This window comes from Ascaphus truei, chromosome 3 (genome assembly GCF_040206685.1).
Source record: "Ascaphus truei isolate aAscTru1 chromosome 3, aAscTru1.hap1, whole genome shotgun sequence".
Classification (NCBI taxonomy): domain Eukaryota; kingdom Metazoa; phylum Chordata; class Amphibia; order Anura; family Ascaphidae; genus Ascaphus; species Ascaphus truei.
The window spans coordinates 151,177,595-151,197,724 of NC_134485.1; the positions used below are offsets into that span (position 1 = coordinate 151,177,595).

The 20,130-nt window shown below is 46.8% G+C and overlaps 1 protein-coding gene across 4 annotated transcripts in view; it reads right to left on the reverse strand.

Moving 5' to 3' along the window:
* INTS2 (integrator complex subunit 2) overlaps nt 1–20,130 on the reverse strand; it is a 337,549-nt gene that overhangs the window by 60,267 nt on the left and 257,152 nt on the right. For all 4 annotated transcript variants that reach the window (XM_075589643.1, XM_075589642.1, XM_075589646.1 and 1 more), the window contains 2 exons: nt 18,357–18,521; nt 6,368–6,569 (listed from right to left, as the gene is read on the reverse strand). In XM_075589643.1, the coding sequence (XP_075445758.1) occupies nt 6,368–6,569; nt 18,357–18,521 (367 nt within the window). The remainder of the gene's footprint in view (nt 1–6,367; nt 6,570–18,356; nt 18,522–20,130) is intronic.

Sequence of the window (20,130 nt, forward strand, 5' to 3'; positions counted from 1 at the left end):
ATCTTGGTGGCGCTTACAGTGTCCCAGCAAACTTATGTGTATTATTTTTGCGGGACAATCCGGGTATACTGAGGTGACAGGGCGGGTGGGAGGGGGGAGGAGAGGGTGGGGTGGAAATCCGCTGGGACAGTGTCAGCGGATTCTTGAAAGAGGTGAGTTGGGTCCCTTCCGGAACCTAACAGTGTGGTCGCCAGGTCCCTCGGCGACCGGCATATGGGGCTAGAGAACCCATCAGGGGTGGTTCCGGCGGTCAACTACAGGAGGGCATCAGAGGGGTCCAGACCCTCTGATGTCTTTACTGGGCACCTTCCCCTCTTTTCTCGTGCCCGTATTTGGGATATCCAGGGTGGTATCTTTGTGGAGTAAGGAGAAGACTAGAAGAGAGAGGGGGAAGAAGAGAGGGGGAGAGGGAGAAGGGTGAGGGAGGGGGATGGTTGGGAGTCCTTTCGCCTAGTACAGTATATCGCTAGATGTCTTAACGTATGTTTTCTACCTGATGGAGGGGGGGGAGGGGTGGGAGGGGAAGGAGGGCAATTGTATGTACATTTACATGCAGGGCAGCATATACAGTTACTGTTTCATATCATATGTTTCATCATGCATCATAGTGTGGATGAACCCAAAGCAATCCGCATCTGAATTGAACCCTGCATTGTGTTTAGTAACATATGCCTCTTTAGTTTATCTTGCTGATCATGGTCATGCTCCTTTTACCATTGCAGTTTGCATAGCCGTTCTGTTCATCATCATGGGGGTCGGTGGGAGGGGCGGGGGGGAGGGAGGGGGAGAGGTGAGGGGGGGGGGGAGGGGGGAAAAAAAGGGGGGGGATGTGGGGGGGGGGGGGGAGGGGGGGTGATTGGGAGTCATATCGGCCTAGTATATCACTAGGTGGTTTAAAACGTGTGTTTTCTGCCTAAGGGACGGGAGGAGGGGTGGAGGGGGGGGGTGGAGGGGGTGCGGGGGGGGGGGGGTGCGGAGGGGGTGGGAACAGGATATACATTTACATTTAGGACAGCATTTACCTTTACTGTTTCATGTCATATATTTCGTTGTACATAATACTGTGGATAACCACAAGACATTCAGCATCTGAATTGGACCATATTGTGGTTAGTAACACATGCCTCTTTATTTTCTCTTGCTGAGTGTGGTCGTATCAATAGCATATCAGTAAGCATAACCCTTGTGATCTTTGCTATGAGGATCGGTGGGAGGGGAGGGGGGGAGGCTGGATAATGTACCAGGCAGCAGATGTCGTTTCTGTCCGTTTCATTAGACATCACAGTGCGGCTAATCACTTGACACTCTGCCTCTGGATTGAACCCTGCGATGTGGTTAGTGACAAATGCCTTTTTAGTTTCTTTTGCTGAGTATGGTCATATCAATTGCTTGACAGTTGACGTAACCCTTTTGATCTTTTCCGTTGGTATCTGGGGGGGGGGGAGGGAGGGGGGTTTAGGATGGTATATGGCGATTTAAACATAATTTAGTTATGCTGGAGGCGGGTTCGTGCTAGTGGGGGCGGGGGGGCTGAATTGTATACAGGGCAGCAGGTACATTTTCAGTCCGATTCGTTATACATCACAGTGTGGACAAACGCATGGTTTAGAACCCTGTGATGTGATTGGTAACACATTTCTCTATTGATTTCTCATGTTGAGTGTAATCATATCGATAGCTTAGCTATTACCATTAACTTTTTGATCTTTGCAGTGAGGGTCTGGGGGGGATGGGAGGAGGGGGGGATAGATTCTTGTCAACTATAACTCCTTTAACAACATTAACTTTTATAACTGGGAGAACTGGTGTCACTCTCGGGCCCAGTCTGATTCTGGGGACAATGTTTTCCCGAAGGTATAGCAGATATATACTGTTGCTCACAGTCTATGTTCTTGGTCGTCGCATAGGCTCTTAGAAAGTCAGAGGCTGTTTTGTGAGGGAGCTTTCCCCTTTGGCTATAGAGGCCACTCTTACAGGGGTAGTGTACTCATAGTTCCGTTGGGGTTCCCACCCGGTACCTGGTGTAGCCAGTCTCGGTGGTCCTCCCCGGGACGAACAACCTTAATCCCACACCTGTCTGCCGTAGGTGCTCGTGAAACGCCGCGTCATGTGGGGGGGAAGATGGAGGAAGGAGGGGTGATGGAGCCTTCTCTGCCAAACTCTCACTCTTTATTTTGGCGGCCCCTGCCTCCCGTCTCCCCCCCCCCTCTGTATCGGTGCGGTCTGATCGGCTGTTCCGGGGCTTTAGTTGGGGAACGGTTGTGTCGGCGGCTCTCTCTTCTTCTTTCTTTGGTGCGGCGGGGTACTCCTGGGTGTTGACATCTGTAGATTAGGGAGCGGAGGAGGTCAGGCTTCTTTGCCGGCGGCTGAGCAGCTTCCCTCTCCCTTGCCTGCTTTGTAGAACCTCTATGGCGTTGGACTTTTGTCTCCTTCATCTTGCTATAGTTGGTTTTCACTGTGCCCACAGGATATCTGCCGTCAACGTGACTAGGCCCTCTTGAGTGCACCGATGCAACAACTTGGAAGTGGAAACAGGATCACACAGGTGAGTTAAACTTTCTTTCTTTTAGTTCCCCCCCCCCCCTCATTTTAGTTTAGTTTATTTTCTTTGTTGTTTTTGGCCTGCCAAACGTTCTGAGGCCCTTATCGGAGGGCCCTCATTCTCCTGGCCCTGGGAATTAGGAAAGTCCGTATTCCACGTTGGGGGGGGGACAAACCCACCGCCCTGGCTAAGCGGGACATCTCCGCAGGGTGTCTAATGGCGTGAAATTTTCCGTTCTTGTTCACGATTAATTTAAATGGAAATCCCCATTTGTATTTGATACCGTTGTCTCTTAACATTGTGGTCAACGGCTTCAGCGCCTTCCTTTTGTTGACCGTGAGCTTCGCCATGTTGTTATAGACCTGCAGATGGTCATCTTGGAATGTGAGGGGTTCTTTCTTCCTGCAGGCCACCATTCATTTTTCTTTGACTGTGTACCAGTGGAGGAGAACTATAACATCTCTGGTTCTGTTTGGATCGTCGGATCTCAGTCCAAGAGCTCGATGGGCTCTGTCCATTTCTAGGTCCTTTGTATCCAGGTCCTCGCACAGTGTGGAAAAGAAATCCAGGAGATGGTGTTGCAGCTGATCTGGCAGGATCGCTTCAGGTATTCCGCGTATCCTGATATTCTGCCGCCTGTCGCGGTTCTCTTGATCTTCCAGGTGGTCTTTCAAGCTGCTGATCTCCAGCCCTAGTGTGAATATCTCGTCGTCCGCTGCTGTCTGCGTCTGGAGGGTCTCCTCCATTTTGGTTTCTAGGGCGGAGGTACGCTCAATGAGACCCGTGATATCTTGTCTCAGCTCTGTTACGGCTGCTTTCAGGTCATTTTGAATTGAGACGTGCAGTTTATCTAGCATACAGTACTTGTCATCAGCTCTTGCATATAGTCCCTGGTGAGGGCCGCCTCTGAGCTTTGTGTTGTTTCTCACCGGTCTCGGTCTGCGGCCTGTTGTTTAGAGCCTCGTGCCGGCGCCATCTTGGATTTTCGGAGCTGTTTCTGTGCTCCTTTGCGGCGGGAAAAAAAAGCTCTTTACCCCTTGAGCGGGCTGCGCTTTTTGTTTGCTGGCCATGCCTGCTTATCTGGTCCGTTGGGGGCAACACTTTTGGGGCCAGGAATTGGGGGGGAAGGCGCTTTTAGATAGGTTTATATGCAAGGGTCGGCGGAGCTCTCTTCTCACGCGACCATCCTCGTTGGCGTCCTGGACACGCCCCGTCCCTCCCACTTTTAAATGGTTAAAAGCCCACTCCATTTCACCTCCACATTCATGGGAACCTGCATACAGTTTGATTGTGACAAATCTAATACAGAGTGCTTTTCCTGGTAATGTACAGGTTAATAAGAGCTTCAATCAGACTTAGAACTATGCAACTAATTTTGACAGATTTATTATAAATCACTCTTCCTGGTAATGTACAGGTTATTAAGAATTTATTTTAGTGTTAGGCCTCTTGAGATGTGGTTTGCCTTGGAGGGGCTCAAGGGCTTACAACATTTTGGCCAAAGGGTTAAACTAAAAGACAATTTTATTCAAAAGATATCTTTATATATATATATATCTTTATATACATATATATATATATATATATATACATATATATATATATATACATATACATATATATATATTAGCTGGGAGACCCGGCGTTGCCCGTGAGTTAAATTTCCTGCTAGGAAAAAGGGGGGGGGGGAAAGGGGGAGGGACAGTGGACAGGAGGAGGGGAGGGGGGAGGGACAGTGGACAGGTGGAGGGGAGGGACAGTGGACAGGTGGAGGGGAGGGACAGTGGACAGGAGGAGGGGAGGGGGGGAGGGACAGTGGACAGGAGGAGGGGAGGGGGGGAGGGACAGTGGACAGGAGGAGGGGAGGGGGGAGGGACAGTGGACAGGAGGAGGGGAGGGGGGAGGGACAGTGGACAGGAGGAGGGGAGGGACAGTGGACAGGAGGAGGGGAGGGGGGAGGGACAGTGGACAGGAGGAGGGGAGGGGGGAGGGACAGTGGACAGGAGGAGGGGAGGGGGGGGACAGTGGACAGGAGGGACAGTGGACAGGAGGAGGGGAGGGACAGTGGACAGGAGGAGGAGAGGGGGGGAGGGACAGTGGACAGGAGGAGGGGAGGGGGGAGGAACAGTGGACAGGAGGAGGGGAGGGGGGGAGGAACAGTGGACAGGAGGAGGGGAGGGGGGGAGGGACAGGGGATGGGAGGGGGGGACAGTGGACGGGAGGGGGGGCAGTGGATGGGAGGGAAGGGGGGACAGTGGACGGGAGGGGGACAGTGGACGGGACCCCCTCCATGCGTAGCTCCGGAGTGTCTGACACACACACAGTGACTCACACACACACAGTGTCACACACACACACACACACACACACACACACACACACACACACACACACACACACACAGTGTCACACACACACACACAGACACACACACACTGTAACACACGCACACACAGTGTAACACACGCACACACACACACATTGTCACACACACACACATTGTCACACACACACACACACACACACACACACACACACACACACACACACACACACACACACACACACACACACACACAGTGACACAGAGTGAGACACACACACACACGTCACCTCGAGGGAGGAAGGGGGTCCTTCCGGGCGCCGCCATCTTAGGCACCCCGCGTGGCATCTGCAGGCTGCCTGCCCACTGCCTGTCGGAGCACTGAGGGGGAGGTTAGTGGAGCACCGGGGGGGAGGTGAGCGGAGCACCGGGGGGGAGCTGAGCGGGGAGCTGAGCGGAGCACCGGGGGGGAGCTGAGCGGAGCACCGGGGGGGAGCTGAGCGGAGCACCGGGGGGGAGGTGAGCGGAGCACCGGGGGGGAGCTGAGCGGAGCACCGGGGGGGAGCTGAGCGGAGCACCGGGGGGGAGCTGAGCAGGGAGCTGAGCGGAGCACCGGGGGGGGGAGCTGAGGGGGGGAGGTGAGTGTGATGGGGGTGGGAGAGGACAGAGAGAGAGAGGTGTGTGTGTGTGTCGTCACTCCGCCTCAGGCCAACCAGAGGTGCGGGGGTGGGTGGGCCAAGGGACCAATGAGATTGCCGCTAGGGACAGGGAACACACCAGGGAAACATACATACATACAATGCTTTCAAAAATATATAGTAATATATATATATATATATATATATATATATACAAATACAACTGTATGCTCATCTGGATGTCTTAGGCAGGTCTGCAACCCCGCCTTTCCCCATTATCACCCAGCATACAGCACTTCCACTGCAGCAAGGGATTCTGGGAAATGACATTCAAATGAGCACACAGTGTCACTTTTTGCCTCAATAACCATTTTTAACATGGTTCCCTATAGGCTTAAGCTTGCTGCATGGTCACAGCTTTGAGCACAGCCAGGGTTAAGGTGCATACCCAGAAAACCACCCACAGACAGCTGTTTCGACCTTGATGGGTCTCATCAGTGTGGGGTTGATTTTACTGGGAATGCAAGAGAGGCTATGGGATAGGCTAAACAATAATACTGAGTTAAGTTATGGTGAGTAAAAAAAGTGACAAAAACCCTCCACAGGAAAGCAAATATGCAAATACAACTTTTTGCCTCAATAACCATTTTTAACATGGTTCCCTATAGGCTTAAGCTTGCTGCATGGTCACAGCTTTGAGCACAACCTGGGTTAAGGTGCATACCCAGAAAACCACCCACAGACATATATATATCTATATATATATATAGGTACTGTACCGTGTATCTGTGTTAATGGATGTAGCACTGAGCTCTGTCTGTGTTTCATGTTCTGTCTCTGGTTTTAAATGATTATGGAGGTTACCTTCTTGGCATCACTGTGTTCAAAGTCATCCAGAGCTTGTTGATAGTCTGCAGGATCCTGCGTGGGACGCCAACATTCAGTAGCTGGCTCATGTTAGCAGTGAGCACTTCGGCATAAGGGATCAGATCGCTGGCGCTAAGCAATGTCAGATGTTCTAGAATTTGCATCACTTGCGTGTGATTGCTCTGGAGCAGTGAAAACGCTTAAGAGGAATAAAAATCAGAAAGAGGCACATAAACCTACAGATAACAGTGCTAACATTTCTCACACTATTTCCATTTTACACGTTTTGAAACCACCTTGGGGCACCAATGGTGACCCTCCTTTAACTCCTTTAGTTTGCCTGTACATACAGTAGACAAAACTGGAGTGGCGTCCTGGAGCATGGTAACTTCCAACATGATTTTTGATACGGAACTCATGGGAAGGCTCAAAACGGCTCTGTTCAGGTTTTCTTATTTATTCTTAATAAATACGGATAAACATTACATAATATAATTGCCTCAGACAGCTTAGTGACTCGGCAGATGCCCTTACTGTCAAAGTACCTTTTTTATGCTCTATTCATCTGCATTTCAAATATGAGCCAATTTAAATTTCAGTCTAAAGCACAAAAGTGTTTTTGAATTTGAATTTGTTTGCAGCACATAAGCAAAACTTTCTTCTATGTCAGGTACAATTGTCATAAATCACTCAACTTAAAAATGTACGACAATAAAAAAAATATGGCTCCTAGGAATACACACTCACTTCTTACATAGGGTTAAGATTTCAGGCCATATTTCTTTACAATAGTGAAGAAATAAACAAGCGCAAATAACATTACTTATAAATCAAATAACACAGATGGTATACTACCTTAATGAGTGCAGCTCCCGACGTAGAATTCAAACCAAATTCAAACAGCAAACGAAGGAGAAACAGGTGCGTAAATCACATCAGGACATGGAAAGAAAGTAGAAACACAAAATAGTGCAATATTGTCAACCCCAACAAATGATTTCAATTTTGAAAGCTCTATAAAATTTGCACTCACGTGTGTAACGTGATATGAAAGCGTTGTGGTTATTAGAAGTTACCAACCTTTGTCTCCAGATAGGTACTCCAGATCCATAGAGAGGGGGGGAAATCCATATACAAAAAAGGAAAAGCAAAAATAGTATAGTACTGTTTTTAATATTAAAAACACAAAGTATTCCACTTACATAAGTGCCTTTGTTTGTGAGCATTCAGACCACCCTGGGTCAATCATTCTCAAGGTTGTGATGCAATCAAAATTATTTTGATGGATAGTAAGAAATTGGATCAAATTCAGGTAGATTTTATTATAGAGAGTATAAAGTATATTCTTACTCATAATTTCTTTATGTTTGAAGACGAATTTTATTTGCAGATATGTGGCACTGCCATGGGTATGAGGTTTGCGCCAAGTTATGCTAACCTCTTCCTGGGAAACTGGGAGGAGGAGGTTATTTACAATCATAACCCCTATGGTGCAGACCTTGTCCTATAGCGGCGCTACATAGATGACATCATTTTCATTTGGGATGGAGCAGAATCTCTTTTGCTGGACTTTGTAGCTTACATCAATGTGAATAACTATAATTTAGCATTCACAGAAACACACAGTTCATTGTCTATTCCATTTTTGGACCTATTGATATATATATAGAAGATCAAAGAATTAAAACAAAGACCCACTTTAAAAATATAGACTGTAATAGTTTTATCCTTGACTCTAGTTGCCATCATAAGAATTGGCTGAGGGGTGTCCCCTTTGGAAAGTTTCAAAGAATAAGAAGAAACTGTACAGAGGTTGACATCTTTCAGGATCAAGCAAAAATCTTGGAACAAAGATTTAAAGAAAAAAATTATGATCCAACTATAATACAAGAAGCAAAGAATAGAGCTCTAAAACAAGATAGAGTAAGTCTATTAGACATTCCGAAAAAGAAACAAGTTAGTAATAACTTTATACCTTTTATTACACAGTTTCATAGAGAATCAGGCAAAATTCATACCATTATCCGTAAACATTGGCATATTCTGAAACAAGATGCTATTTTGAAAGACTACCTTCCAGAATATCTACAGGTGGTCTTTACAAAAGGAAACAATTTAAAAGATAATATAGCTCCGAGTGCCTTAAGAAAAGGCTCAATTACTGATAATAAAACATGGTTACCTGGAAAACCTAAAGGGTTCTTTAAGTGCGATAAATGCAAGGCTTGCAGATTTGGGGTTGACAAAACTGATACTTTTATTTCTACTAATACAAAAGAAATTATAAAGATGAAAGGATTTATCAATTGCAAAAGCACATATGTACTGTAGTGTACATTCTGACTTGTCCCTGCAATTATCAGTATGTGGGAAGAACTATCCGCCCTTTAAGGGTGAGAATACTAGAGCACATACGTAATATTAGCTTTGGGTTAGAAACACATAATGTGTCTCTCCATTTTAAACAATGTCATCATTCTGATCCCTCCGGACTTAAATATATGGGTATTGAACAAACATTAGCCCACTGGAGGGGAGGAAACATAATTCAGTCATTATACAGGAGAGAATCCTTTTGGATTCATAGGTTGAGAATGTTACAACCAAGAGGTTTAAATGTTGATTTTGACATAAACGCATTCTTAACCTGATGTTTAGAATATAATTATACTCTCTAAATTCCTAGGAATGTCATTGATAACTGTTAACCTTTTTTATGTCTAATTATTATATTTCTATTTTTAGATATATTCCACCTTGGATTCATCAACAATTAATGTTATGTAGAAAGGGTTGAATCATCCCTCTGTCAACATTTGTGCAAGTCCATCTAATGAAAGGCACTTGTACTGACACAGGAATAATTAATATTTTATTTTATATAAAGTACGCCCATGGTATTGTGACTTTTTATGTTGAATGTATAATACTGTGTTTATATATGGCATCATATTTGTAATAATGATAGTCACTAAATTTGTTTAATTCAATTTTAGTTAATGCTATGTTAGAATTCATTTAGATGTATAAACTTTAAATTGTTGGAGTAATTCCCATTTTTTATGATGAAAGTCATTTATTTTGTATTTTTGATTGTTACAGTATGCCAGATGGCATTTAAGTGCATATTATCTCATAGGATGCGCTATGGGACATCGTGCGCAATGACGTCACTCATGACGCTTCGTTAATTCAACCTATTGTATAGTGTTGTTTTTCCATATTAACTTGTACCTGTTAGTTGTAGAAAATGTTCATGTCAGGACTCTATAAAGTTTGGAGTTGTTGACGGTCACGTGACGTTGGAGGATTTGTATGTTAAACATAGGGCTGCATAAGCCAGTATACTTCAGGACTTTATAAAATTATGACATATAGAACATGCAAATAGATGCGTGATGACGCATCACGTGATGCGTTGCGTGACGCCGAACGTAGTGACGTCATGTATGACGCTCCGTAATTTGAAAATTAATGCGGGGGGTTATTTAAGGGAGGGAAACATAGAAGGAAGTTAGATGAGCCCCTGAGGAAGACTTTGCAGTGGAAACACGCGTTGGGTGAATCAGTGATTACTAAGTGACCCTTGTTGATGACATCCAGAGTGGAAGACAACTTCATTTAGCCCAGTGCATGCTGTGTCGTCCGCGGAGCAGATGCTGTGAACATCATTGTCTGACCATATGACCCAGGGTGGTCTGAATGCTCACAAACAAAGGCACTTATGTAAGTGGAATACTTTGTGTTTTTAATATTAAAAACAGTACTATAGAGGCGCATGCGCGAAGGACACGGAGATGGCAGCATAAGTTTCTAGCTCTGTGCCGCGCATAATAGAAAACACTTTTAAAACACCCCAAAAATAAAGTATCGCAAACCAAATATATCAGGCATCCTCTCTGAATACCCCAGGATGGCCCCGAAAAAACCAAGCACCCAGAAAAAGCCGAAATCGGCGGATGTTCGGGCTTATTTCGGTGGAGCCGGCACAAGCGGGGGCCTGGAAGAAATGGCGCCATCTTCAAACCCAGACACAGACACTGAGTTAGAAGGTGAGGAAGAGGGCCCCAGCAACCAAGCTTTGCTTCCTGTCAGGAGATGTGACTTTGAGAGGCTATACAACGACCTCAAGTCACTCCTGCAGGCGGAAATAAAAGAAGTAAAGCGGGATGTGGTGAAGTTAGGCACAAGAACTGACGATTTGGAGAGAAAGGTGGACCAGACAATAAAAGTTGTTAAAAAAACAGACAAAAGAACGGGGGACCTGCAGAGGCAAATAGACGAACTGCGGGAGCGGCAGGAAGACGCAGAGAACCGGGACAGGCGGAACAACCTGCGGATCCGGGGGGTCTCAGAGGAGGTGGGGGACTGCAACGATTATATCACCCGATGGATGGAGACCCTTCTCCCCGACCTCAGCAGGGACGCCCTGGCCCTAGATAGATGCCACAGGGCCCTCTGGGCGCGCCCAGTACAGAACGAACAACCGCGGGACATTATCATAAGGCTGCACTTCTTCACCACGAAAGAGGCCATACTGCGGCAAACACGGCCCCTGGCATCTGTGGACTTCGAGGGTAACAAGATGCTAGTGTTTCAAGACTTGTCCCCAGCCACACTACTCAGGCGCCGCAACCTGTTCCCCTTCACAAAGGTCCTCCATGAACAAAACGTGCGGTACAGATGGACCTTCCCGTTCGGGTTACAAGTGACGAGGAACGGGAGGGCATTCAATATGAAGGACCCCATGGAGGGCCCGGAGTTTCTGGGGAAGCTGGGCCTAAGGGACGCCCCGGCACAGGTGGTGGATGAGGCAGAGGCGCTAGAGCCAGAATGGAGTGGAGGGAATGGCTCACCAAAAGCAAAGGGGAAAAAGCGCTGAGAAGCAGCGGTAGTAGCCCCACAAAGGCGCACGGTTACGCTCAATCAAAGTTGTCCAGTTAATGCCAAGTTACAATGTCCGGTAGTTATCCCCCGAGACTGCCGCCTAAGTGGATAAAATGCCCGCCAAATAAGTGTCTACGTTAACCCAGGCCTGCACCGGCTACTGAACTGCCCGCCACAGGATCCTCGGAAAGAAAAGTGCCAGCTATGGGTCTAAGGACAATCACATCCACGGAGACCAACGTCGAGTAAAAGCCATGCTATGGGAGAAGGAAAAAGGAATAATCCCTGCAAAATAAATCGCTTTGATCTTACCTTCAAGTGGCGGAAGATGGCGGCGATGCTAGAGTGCGGAGAGAGCCAGCGTGAGGCGCAGAATGCGGAAGGACTCCAAAGGCGGGAAGAGAGAGCGCGCACCACCTCCTCCTCGTGGCAGAGCATCTTCCAAAATGGCGGGCGGAAACAGGAAACCGGATATTTGCCCCAGCCAGAACTGCGAGGACCGACGCCATCTTGGAGGAGGCAGCGGAGCCAGATGACGTCATCACTTGGAGACTCAACGCGCCGGAGCACCTTAAAGAACCAGGGACACAGCACAGAACTGCCATACGGAGCTAGCCGCCGCAAGTAGAACCAGGGAGGATAGGAAGGCAAGGAAAGTGAGATAGAGAGAGGAAGGGGGGGAGGAGTAGAAAAGCGGGGGGGAAGTAGTTACAGAGGAGGTCTGGAGACGAATGGAGTGGCTAACGGGTAACCCCAGTTACCAATTAGGGTGTAAATGGAGTGCGGACACGGGGAGGGAGCCAGATGGACTACTCCGGAGTCGGCATGAACCTCAATGGGGTCGGGAAGGGGGATGGGCCCAGATCCGACTAAAGTCCTTTGGGGAGAGGGGGGGGGCGAGGTCTGGGACCCGCTAGAGCCCCTGTCCGAAAGGCAATGGGATGGGCTGTGGGGCAGGGAAGTCCTAGAGCCGATACCATAGTTTTGTCTGTTTGCATGTATTTGTGTTGTGGTCTTTCTGTTGTCTCCCCTGATGTGTTTTCCCTCTGTATCACTTTCCCCCTCCACGTACCCTACCCCTCTAGCAGGACGCAGAAGAAAAGCAGCAACGGAATGAAGGAGACAGAGATCGGGAACTCCACGCCTTCCAGAGGACCCAGAATGGCTCAGGAATACACCGACGGAATCAGGTCACAAATAAAGTATTATGAATAATGAGGTCCGGTGTATCTCTCACAACGTTAAGGGTTTTAACGGTCCGGCGAAGCGCAAGCTAGCCCTTAGAGATTACAAACGACTCAAAGCCGACCTCCTCTTTCTCCAAGAGACACACTTCTCTAGGGACAGCTACCCAAAATTTTTAGACAAAGATTTTCGTGTAGTACATTTAGCATCCGCCCAAGCGAAAAAGAGAGGGGTAGTGATAGCCATACACAATAGGATAGATTTCACAGTTGAGAAAAAGGTGGCAGATAGAGAGGGCAGATTTCTAATTCTGGTGGGATCAATCCAAGGGAAACCGCTTACATTAGCATCAGTATATGCACCCTGTGAAACCTCAGCAGATTTCTTTTCCCTTTTCTTCCGAAAACTACAAAAGGAAGCCAAGGGAAACATGATCATAGCGGGCGATTTCAACAGGACACTGAATCCCAAGTTAGACCGGTGCACGGCTGCTAGTCTCCCCCCTAAGCTAGATATTCAGCAAATCACACAGGGGTTAAAAGACTGCCAAATGGTAGATATATGGCGAGAACAGCATCCCCAAAGTAGAGATTATACCTTCTTCTCCCACCCCCACAACCGATACAGCCGGCTGGACTACTTCCTAGTATCCAACAGACTGGTCCCAGTGGTCTCCCACACGGGGATCCATGATATTTCGTGGTCCGACCACGCACCCATTGAGCTGCGGTGCACTCTAAATTTACTAGACAGACCTGGAGCAAACTGGAGGCTAAACGAGCTGTTACTAAAAATCCCAAACATGCAGAGAGAAATTGGTGAGAGGATTACGGATTTCTTCTCTGAGAATGTGGGGAGTGTTTCGTCCGACACCACCCTATGGGAGGCCCACAAGGCGACTCTCAGAGGCTCCCTCATGTGCCTAGCTGCTAGGCGCCGGAGGGATCAGGAGAAACAGATAAAAGTCCTACAGGACAAACTAGCGACCCTAACAAAGGCGCATAAAGTATCTAGGAATAAGGACACACTGCGTGCACTGGCAGAGACCAAACAGCAGTTGAATATAAGACTGACTTCCCGGGCAGAAAAGGAAATGAGCTGGTCCAGACGTAGGTACTTTGAGAAAGCGAACAAGCCGGACACCCTATTAGCAAATCGACTTCAAAACAAAATTCCTAATTACCATATACAAACTATACGCACACAAGGGGGTGAGCTTACTTCTAATCCTAAACGGATCGTAGCAGAGTTCAAAAGCTACAACGAGACGCTATACGATGGTGGTAAGGTCATACACAATCAAAAGACGAGGGATAATCTCGGGGAATTCTTAAAAGAAGCCAAATTGCCGACCTTGAGCAGGGTGGAGAAGGAAGCGTTACAGACGGACTTCTCTTTAGAAGAGTTAACGGTAGTTGTAAAGTCACTTAAGCCTGCCAAGGCGCCCGGTCCAGATGGCTTCTCCAACTTATACTATAAAAAATACCTGAAAATTCTAGCCCCACATCTATTGAAGCTATTTAATTCTATTCTACACGGGGCCTCGTTCCCAGATCAGATGCTTCAGGCGTCAATCTCCCTGATCCATAAACCTTGTAAGGACCCGGCAGACTGTAAGAGCTACCGGCCCATCTCGCTGATTAATACGGATGTTAAAATTTTCTCCAAATTACTAGCTAATAGAGTGGGTATCGTCCTTCCCAGGTTAGTTCATCCAGATCAGGTGGGGTTCATCGGAGGAAGGCAAGCGGCAGACAATACCAGACGGATAATAGATTTGGTGGATTTGGCACAGAAACAGAATATCCCGTCAATGGTACTAAGTCTAGACGCTGAGAAAGCCTTCGATAGAATCGATTGGCCCTACTTGACGAGGACGCTTGGGGCATTTGGCTTTGAGGGACGCCTCTTGGAGGCCATCATGGCCCTATACAAGGGGCCAACGGCGAGGGTGAGACACCAGGGATTCCCATCAGAGCAATTTCAAATTAGGAGCGGCACACGCCAGGGATGCCCGTTGTCCCCCTTGTTGTTCGCCCTATGCGTAGAACCCTTGGTGGCACATATCAGAAACAACCCGGATATTACGGGAATAGCTGTAAAAGGGCAATCACACAAAGTGGCGCTCTACGCAGATGATGTGATCCTGACATTATCACAGCCTCTCACCTCCCTGCCCAATGTCTTCTCAATTTTGGGGACCTTTAAACAAATTTCTGGGTTCAAAATTAATCAGGCCAAATCGGAAGCCCTCAATATAAATTTATCAAACCAGTAGAAAAACTAATTGGACTCAATTTTAATTTTAAATGGCAACCCTCTATGATCAAATATTTAGGGGTATACATCACAAAAGAGTATAAGGCTTTATATAAAGCAAATTATCCCAGGTTGTTTCGGACTCTTCGTGAGGATCTCCGGAGATGGGCGGAGTGCAGTATCTCGTGGATAGGCCGTATTCATAGTATGAAGATGAATCTCCTGCCACGAGTGCTGTACCTTTTCCAGGCCCTCCCGATCCCCCTGATAAAAGAAGATATCCTCTCGCTTCAGTCCTTAATAACAAAGTTTATCTGGAATAAGAAAAACCCACGAATTAACAAAGCGATCTTGAGGAGGCCGACTTTGAGAGGAGGGTTGGGGGTGCCATGCTTGTTCGCCTACTACAAGGCATCCCAGCTGAGCCAGATTGTGCAGTGGCACACAGACCCGAATCTTCGGAGGTGGGTAGCATTAGAAAAAGAATGTTGCACACCAGTAGATATTAAGAACCTAATTTGGTTGCCCAAAAAAAGTCGGACCGTTATGCGGACTCCTCTGCAGACCATGGTCAACTTCTTGAAGATCTGGGACGCGGTTAAGTTCAAGTGCCATCTCACATCCCTGAACTCTCTGATGACTCCCATATGGGGGAACCCAAACTTTGCTCCAGGTGTGGATAGCTCTATTTTCTCAAAATGGATTCAAGCAGGGTATCTCCGTCTAAACGATCTGGAGGGCAGGCAATATATAAAAACATTCGATCATATTAAAGAGGAGAAAAATATACCAAATACTGAATTCTTTAGATACCTGCAGATCAGGGCCTTCTACAATGAAGCCCCAATTTGGCTCCGGAGAACAAATTTTGAGCAGCTCTGTTCAAGAGATACGGACACAAGGGGACTAACATCTAGAATGTACAGGGAAGTAGTGTGCCCGGAGACGGACGACCAACCCAAACTTGCCTACATGAGACAGTGGGAAGCGGACCTGGGAGAGATATTAGAAGACGAGGACAGGGATAGGATCCTGCAGATGGCGGCCAAAAGCTCCATCTGCACCACATTAAAGGAGAACGTGTATAAAGTCCTGATGAGGTGGTATTACACGCCCGCTAAATTATCTAAATTTGTCAAAGGCTACTCTCCGCTCTGCCCCAAGCAGTGCGGAGAGAGAGCGGACTTATTCCATATGCTGTGGTCTTGTACGAAGGTAAACCCGATTTGGGAGGAAATTAAAGATTGGCTTCAAAGACTGCTAGAAGTGGAGATCCCCTTAGACCCGTGGCTGTTCCTATTGGGCAGACGAGTCGAGGGGCTATCAAACGCCACACATAAATTGATCACACATCTGGCTACAGCCACCAGATGCGAGATCGCAGCAGTATGGAAACAACCGGAGATTCCAATTATTCCCAAGATTAGAAACAGAATTTGGTTTGTTTGCCGGATGGAACAGTTGATGAGTTTGGTTAACGATACCGGCTCAAATTTTCTAAAAGTCTGGGAGCCCTGGTTGGCACAGACGGACATCCCGGGAATAGATATCACCACAATCCTGCAATGATAAGCGGTAAATGCGTTCTCCGGTAAGGAAAGGGATCCATGACAACCTAGAGACAGAGAACCCGGAGAATGAGCGGAATCCAGGTCAGAATAGGCCCCCAGAGAAAGAGGCAGCCAGAGAGGTAACATGGGAGAGAGGGGGTCAATGTTCTCAGAGAGAGAGGTCTACACTAAAGTACACGCACGACGTCCGAATGGAAGATGATAGGTGGAACACCCCTCGAGCCTTACCAACCCCCCCCCTCCTTCCTCCCCCCTTCCTTCCCTACTAGTTAGTTGGTGTGTCTTGTCCCCCTGTTCGTCTTGTGAGTCTAGTATGTCAAGTTTTTGGTTGATTATATAAAAAAGAAAGAACTAAATGCGGTGATGTCACTGTAGACAATGGATGGTGTTACCATGTATGATGTATTTCACCCAATAAAATCAAAGTTATAAAAAAACAAAAAAAAAACAGTACTATACTATTTTTGCTTTTCCTTTATGTATATGGTTTTCCCCACCTCTCTATGGATCTGGAGTACCTATCTGGAGACAAAAGTTGGTAACTTCTAATAACCACAACGCTTTCATATCACGTTACGCACGTGAGTGCAAATTTTATAGAGCGTTCAACATTGAAATCATTTGTTGGGGTTGACAATATTGCACTATTTTGTGTTTCTACTTTCTTTCCATGTCCTGATGTGATTTGCGCACCTGTTTCTCCTTCGTTTCATATTTCTTTACACAATACCCTGGCCAAAAGAGCCAACATTTTACATTTTGGTGCCTAAGGAACGAAATGAAAAGTAGTTACCCAAAACTCACAAAGTAGTACTGTACACACAAATAAGAGGTTTATGTGATCTTGCAAGTAGGGTTGCCAGGTGGCTTGTCCAAAAATACTGGACACAATACCCCCACCTCCCCCGAATACATTATAAAATATACCCCCACCTCCCCCAAATACATTATAAAATATACCCCCACCTCCCCAATACATTTTAAAAATACCCCCACCTCCCCAATACATATAAAATATACCCCCGCCTCCACCCCATCCTGGCCCCCCATCATCATCTCCTCAGCTTATCCTGGCCCCCATCATCTAAACTCATCCTGGCCCACCATCTCCTCAGCTCATCTTGGCCCCCCATCATCTCCTCAGCTCATCCTGGCCCCCCATCACCTCACCTCATTCTGGCCCCCCATCATCTCACCTCATCCTGGCCCCCCATCATCTCACCTCACCCTGGCTCCCCCATCACCACCCAAATTGTGTCCTTACCTTATTGCCAGGAAGGACACAGACTTCTCTGGGCCGCCGGGGTGTGGGCTCCGCCCCCGCTGTCCTCTGATTGGCTCTCCGCTCCTCCAATCAGGGACAGGCTGCAGACACTCACACAGTGCTCCTGCCAGGCCACCGGCCACCCCCGCCTCCAGTCTCTGCACTTCCAGCCCTCCGCCGTCGCGCCACCATTGTGCTTGCGCTGCCAGCCCTCAGCCACAAAAAATGGAAATACCGGACACACACGTGTCCAGTATTATCTCCGATTTTATACCGGACAGGCATCGTAATTACCGGCCTGTCCGGTTCAAAACCGGACACCTGGCAACCCTACTTGCAAGCTACAGTATGTACTGTACTGTTTCATCTTTGATTAACTCTCATATTGCTCAATTAAAAGGTATCTACGATGAACACATTTCTACTTCCCAGGACCAATATTTTGCTGAGAACTTTTAACTATAGTTAACTTGTATTTCAAAGTCTTTACTATAGAGCCAACCATCCCATCCACTTCTCTCTGCATTTTATTAGCAAGGCATATGGTACCTCAACATACTGTACTGTATTTTGTCTAATCACAAAAGTTTATGCATTTAGTCATTACTATTCTCTTTTCACAAACATTAACACTTATGTTTAAATGGATGTTTCTGGATATGACTGGTGCTTTAATAACAAAAGCACATACAGTACATTTTCTTATGTTGTCTAGCAAGTCACCCACCTATTGTAACGAAGCAACACACATAACTACTACTAACGTACATGCCTATTTTTAAATAAAGATTGATTTTTCAAGCATGATTGCCTTAAATACCTTCCTGGAGCTGTTTGGGGGAATGACTTTTGGCAGAGTTGGTCAGCAACATCCTCCGAAAAAGAGCATCTGTCCCAGTGATCTCCTCCTCACAAATCCAGTCATCCACAATGCACAGATGAGGGTAGTTTGTGGCAAGTAGGCGCAGCAAGGCAGAGTGTAAGCCTAGAGGAGACAATGACATGAACTCTGTGTATATATTACAGGAAACCACATGTATGTAAGAACATGGAAAAAACACTAAGTAAATGAGATCCAATAGTTAAATAAATAAATGTTTTAGTGCTGCCAGTGTAATCAGCTCTAATTATGGCTGAACAATGTAGACGCAATGATTACTTTATCCCAAGTGTTTATATCCAAGTTCAGTGCTAGTATTAGTAGTCAAGCAGCTAGCTACATACAAATACCACAACCGTTGCATATCTAGTTTGCAGAGTATCAAAAATGCATTACTTACAGACGCAGAGGCCGTTATTCAAACAAATCTCGAAATGGATTTCAAGATCTCCCCGTGATCCGCACACGTTTTGCCTGGGCAGACTATAATGGCCCATTGGATTAACACAGCAGGGATCCTTGCTGTGTGAGTCCTACCGGGGTCTGCCTACCTGTAATAGACGCGCAGTAAGGGATAGGCTGAATCAGTCACTAATGCGCGCCTCTCACAGGCTATCATTGGGTTATTTATTTTTAAACATTACAGTAATGTAGAAGGGGGTCTCCGGAGCTGAACCGCATTGATTTCAAGTCTGGGGACCCCCTACTTCCCGAGATACAGACCCCGTTATGGGGTGCCGGTATCTCCTATGCATGGAAATGTCTCGATGACGTGACGCAAGACATTTCCATGCATAGGAGATACCGCCATTGGTCCCCGCTGGCTTGCGGTACCCTTCCTGTATGTAAAAATATAAAAATGGCCTACATTTCAATAAATACACCCCCCCAACACATACAGTAATGGGCAAAATAACTATTATCCAGATATGGATAATAGATTATTTGCCCATTAATAAACACAACATTAGCATAAAGTATATAAAAACAGTTCTACTTACCCCTGGCATTGTGAAGGACGCCCTCGTCAGCTTACTGCAGGGCCATGTCAGCAAGACTACATAATAAATACAATCTAATGGCCCCTAGCCCCTTAATCACCTTAGCGCTTAATAAACACTATAGTAATTAAGGGGTTAACCCACCCTGCCCAGCTACCAACCCGGGAGGCCTAACCACCCACCCCGGACCCACTATACCCACCCTTCACCCATTCATTGATACAGTGGGTACTTCATGAACATATAATATGGGCATGATTTCCCACTATAGCAAGAAATTGTAAAGGAATAAAAAAAAAAAGAGGCACAAATAAAACACATAACTTTGCCAAATAAAACTCAGCACATACAGTACTGTATATGCACATCAATGATACTATAGGCCGGCGGGGGCGAGATGTGTTTGCAGCAGAGAGAGATCCGCTGCATTTAAAGGTCCCGTTCACGTGACCGTGGCATGTAAACCAAGCAGAGGGATACAGGCACCCCCTAAAGGGGCCTGTATCTCGGGAAGCAGGGGGTCCCCGGACCTAAAACCAAAGCGGTTCCGCTCCGGAGACCCTCTGCACATCTACAGTATGAATAAAACACACACATCAATAAACACTCATTCATTACCTTTGCAGCTATGGGCTATGGTAACGAAGCAGCATGAATGTATTTTTAATAATATTGTACAGTGAGCAGGGGGTTCCCTAAGCCACAAATCACAG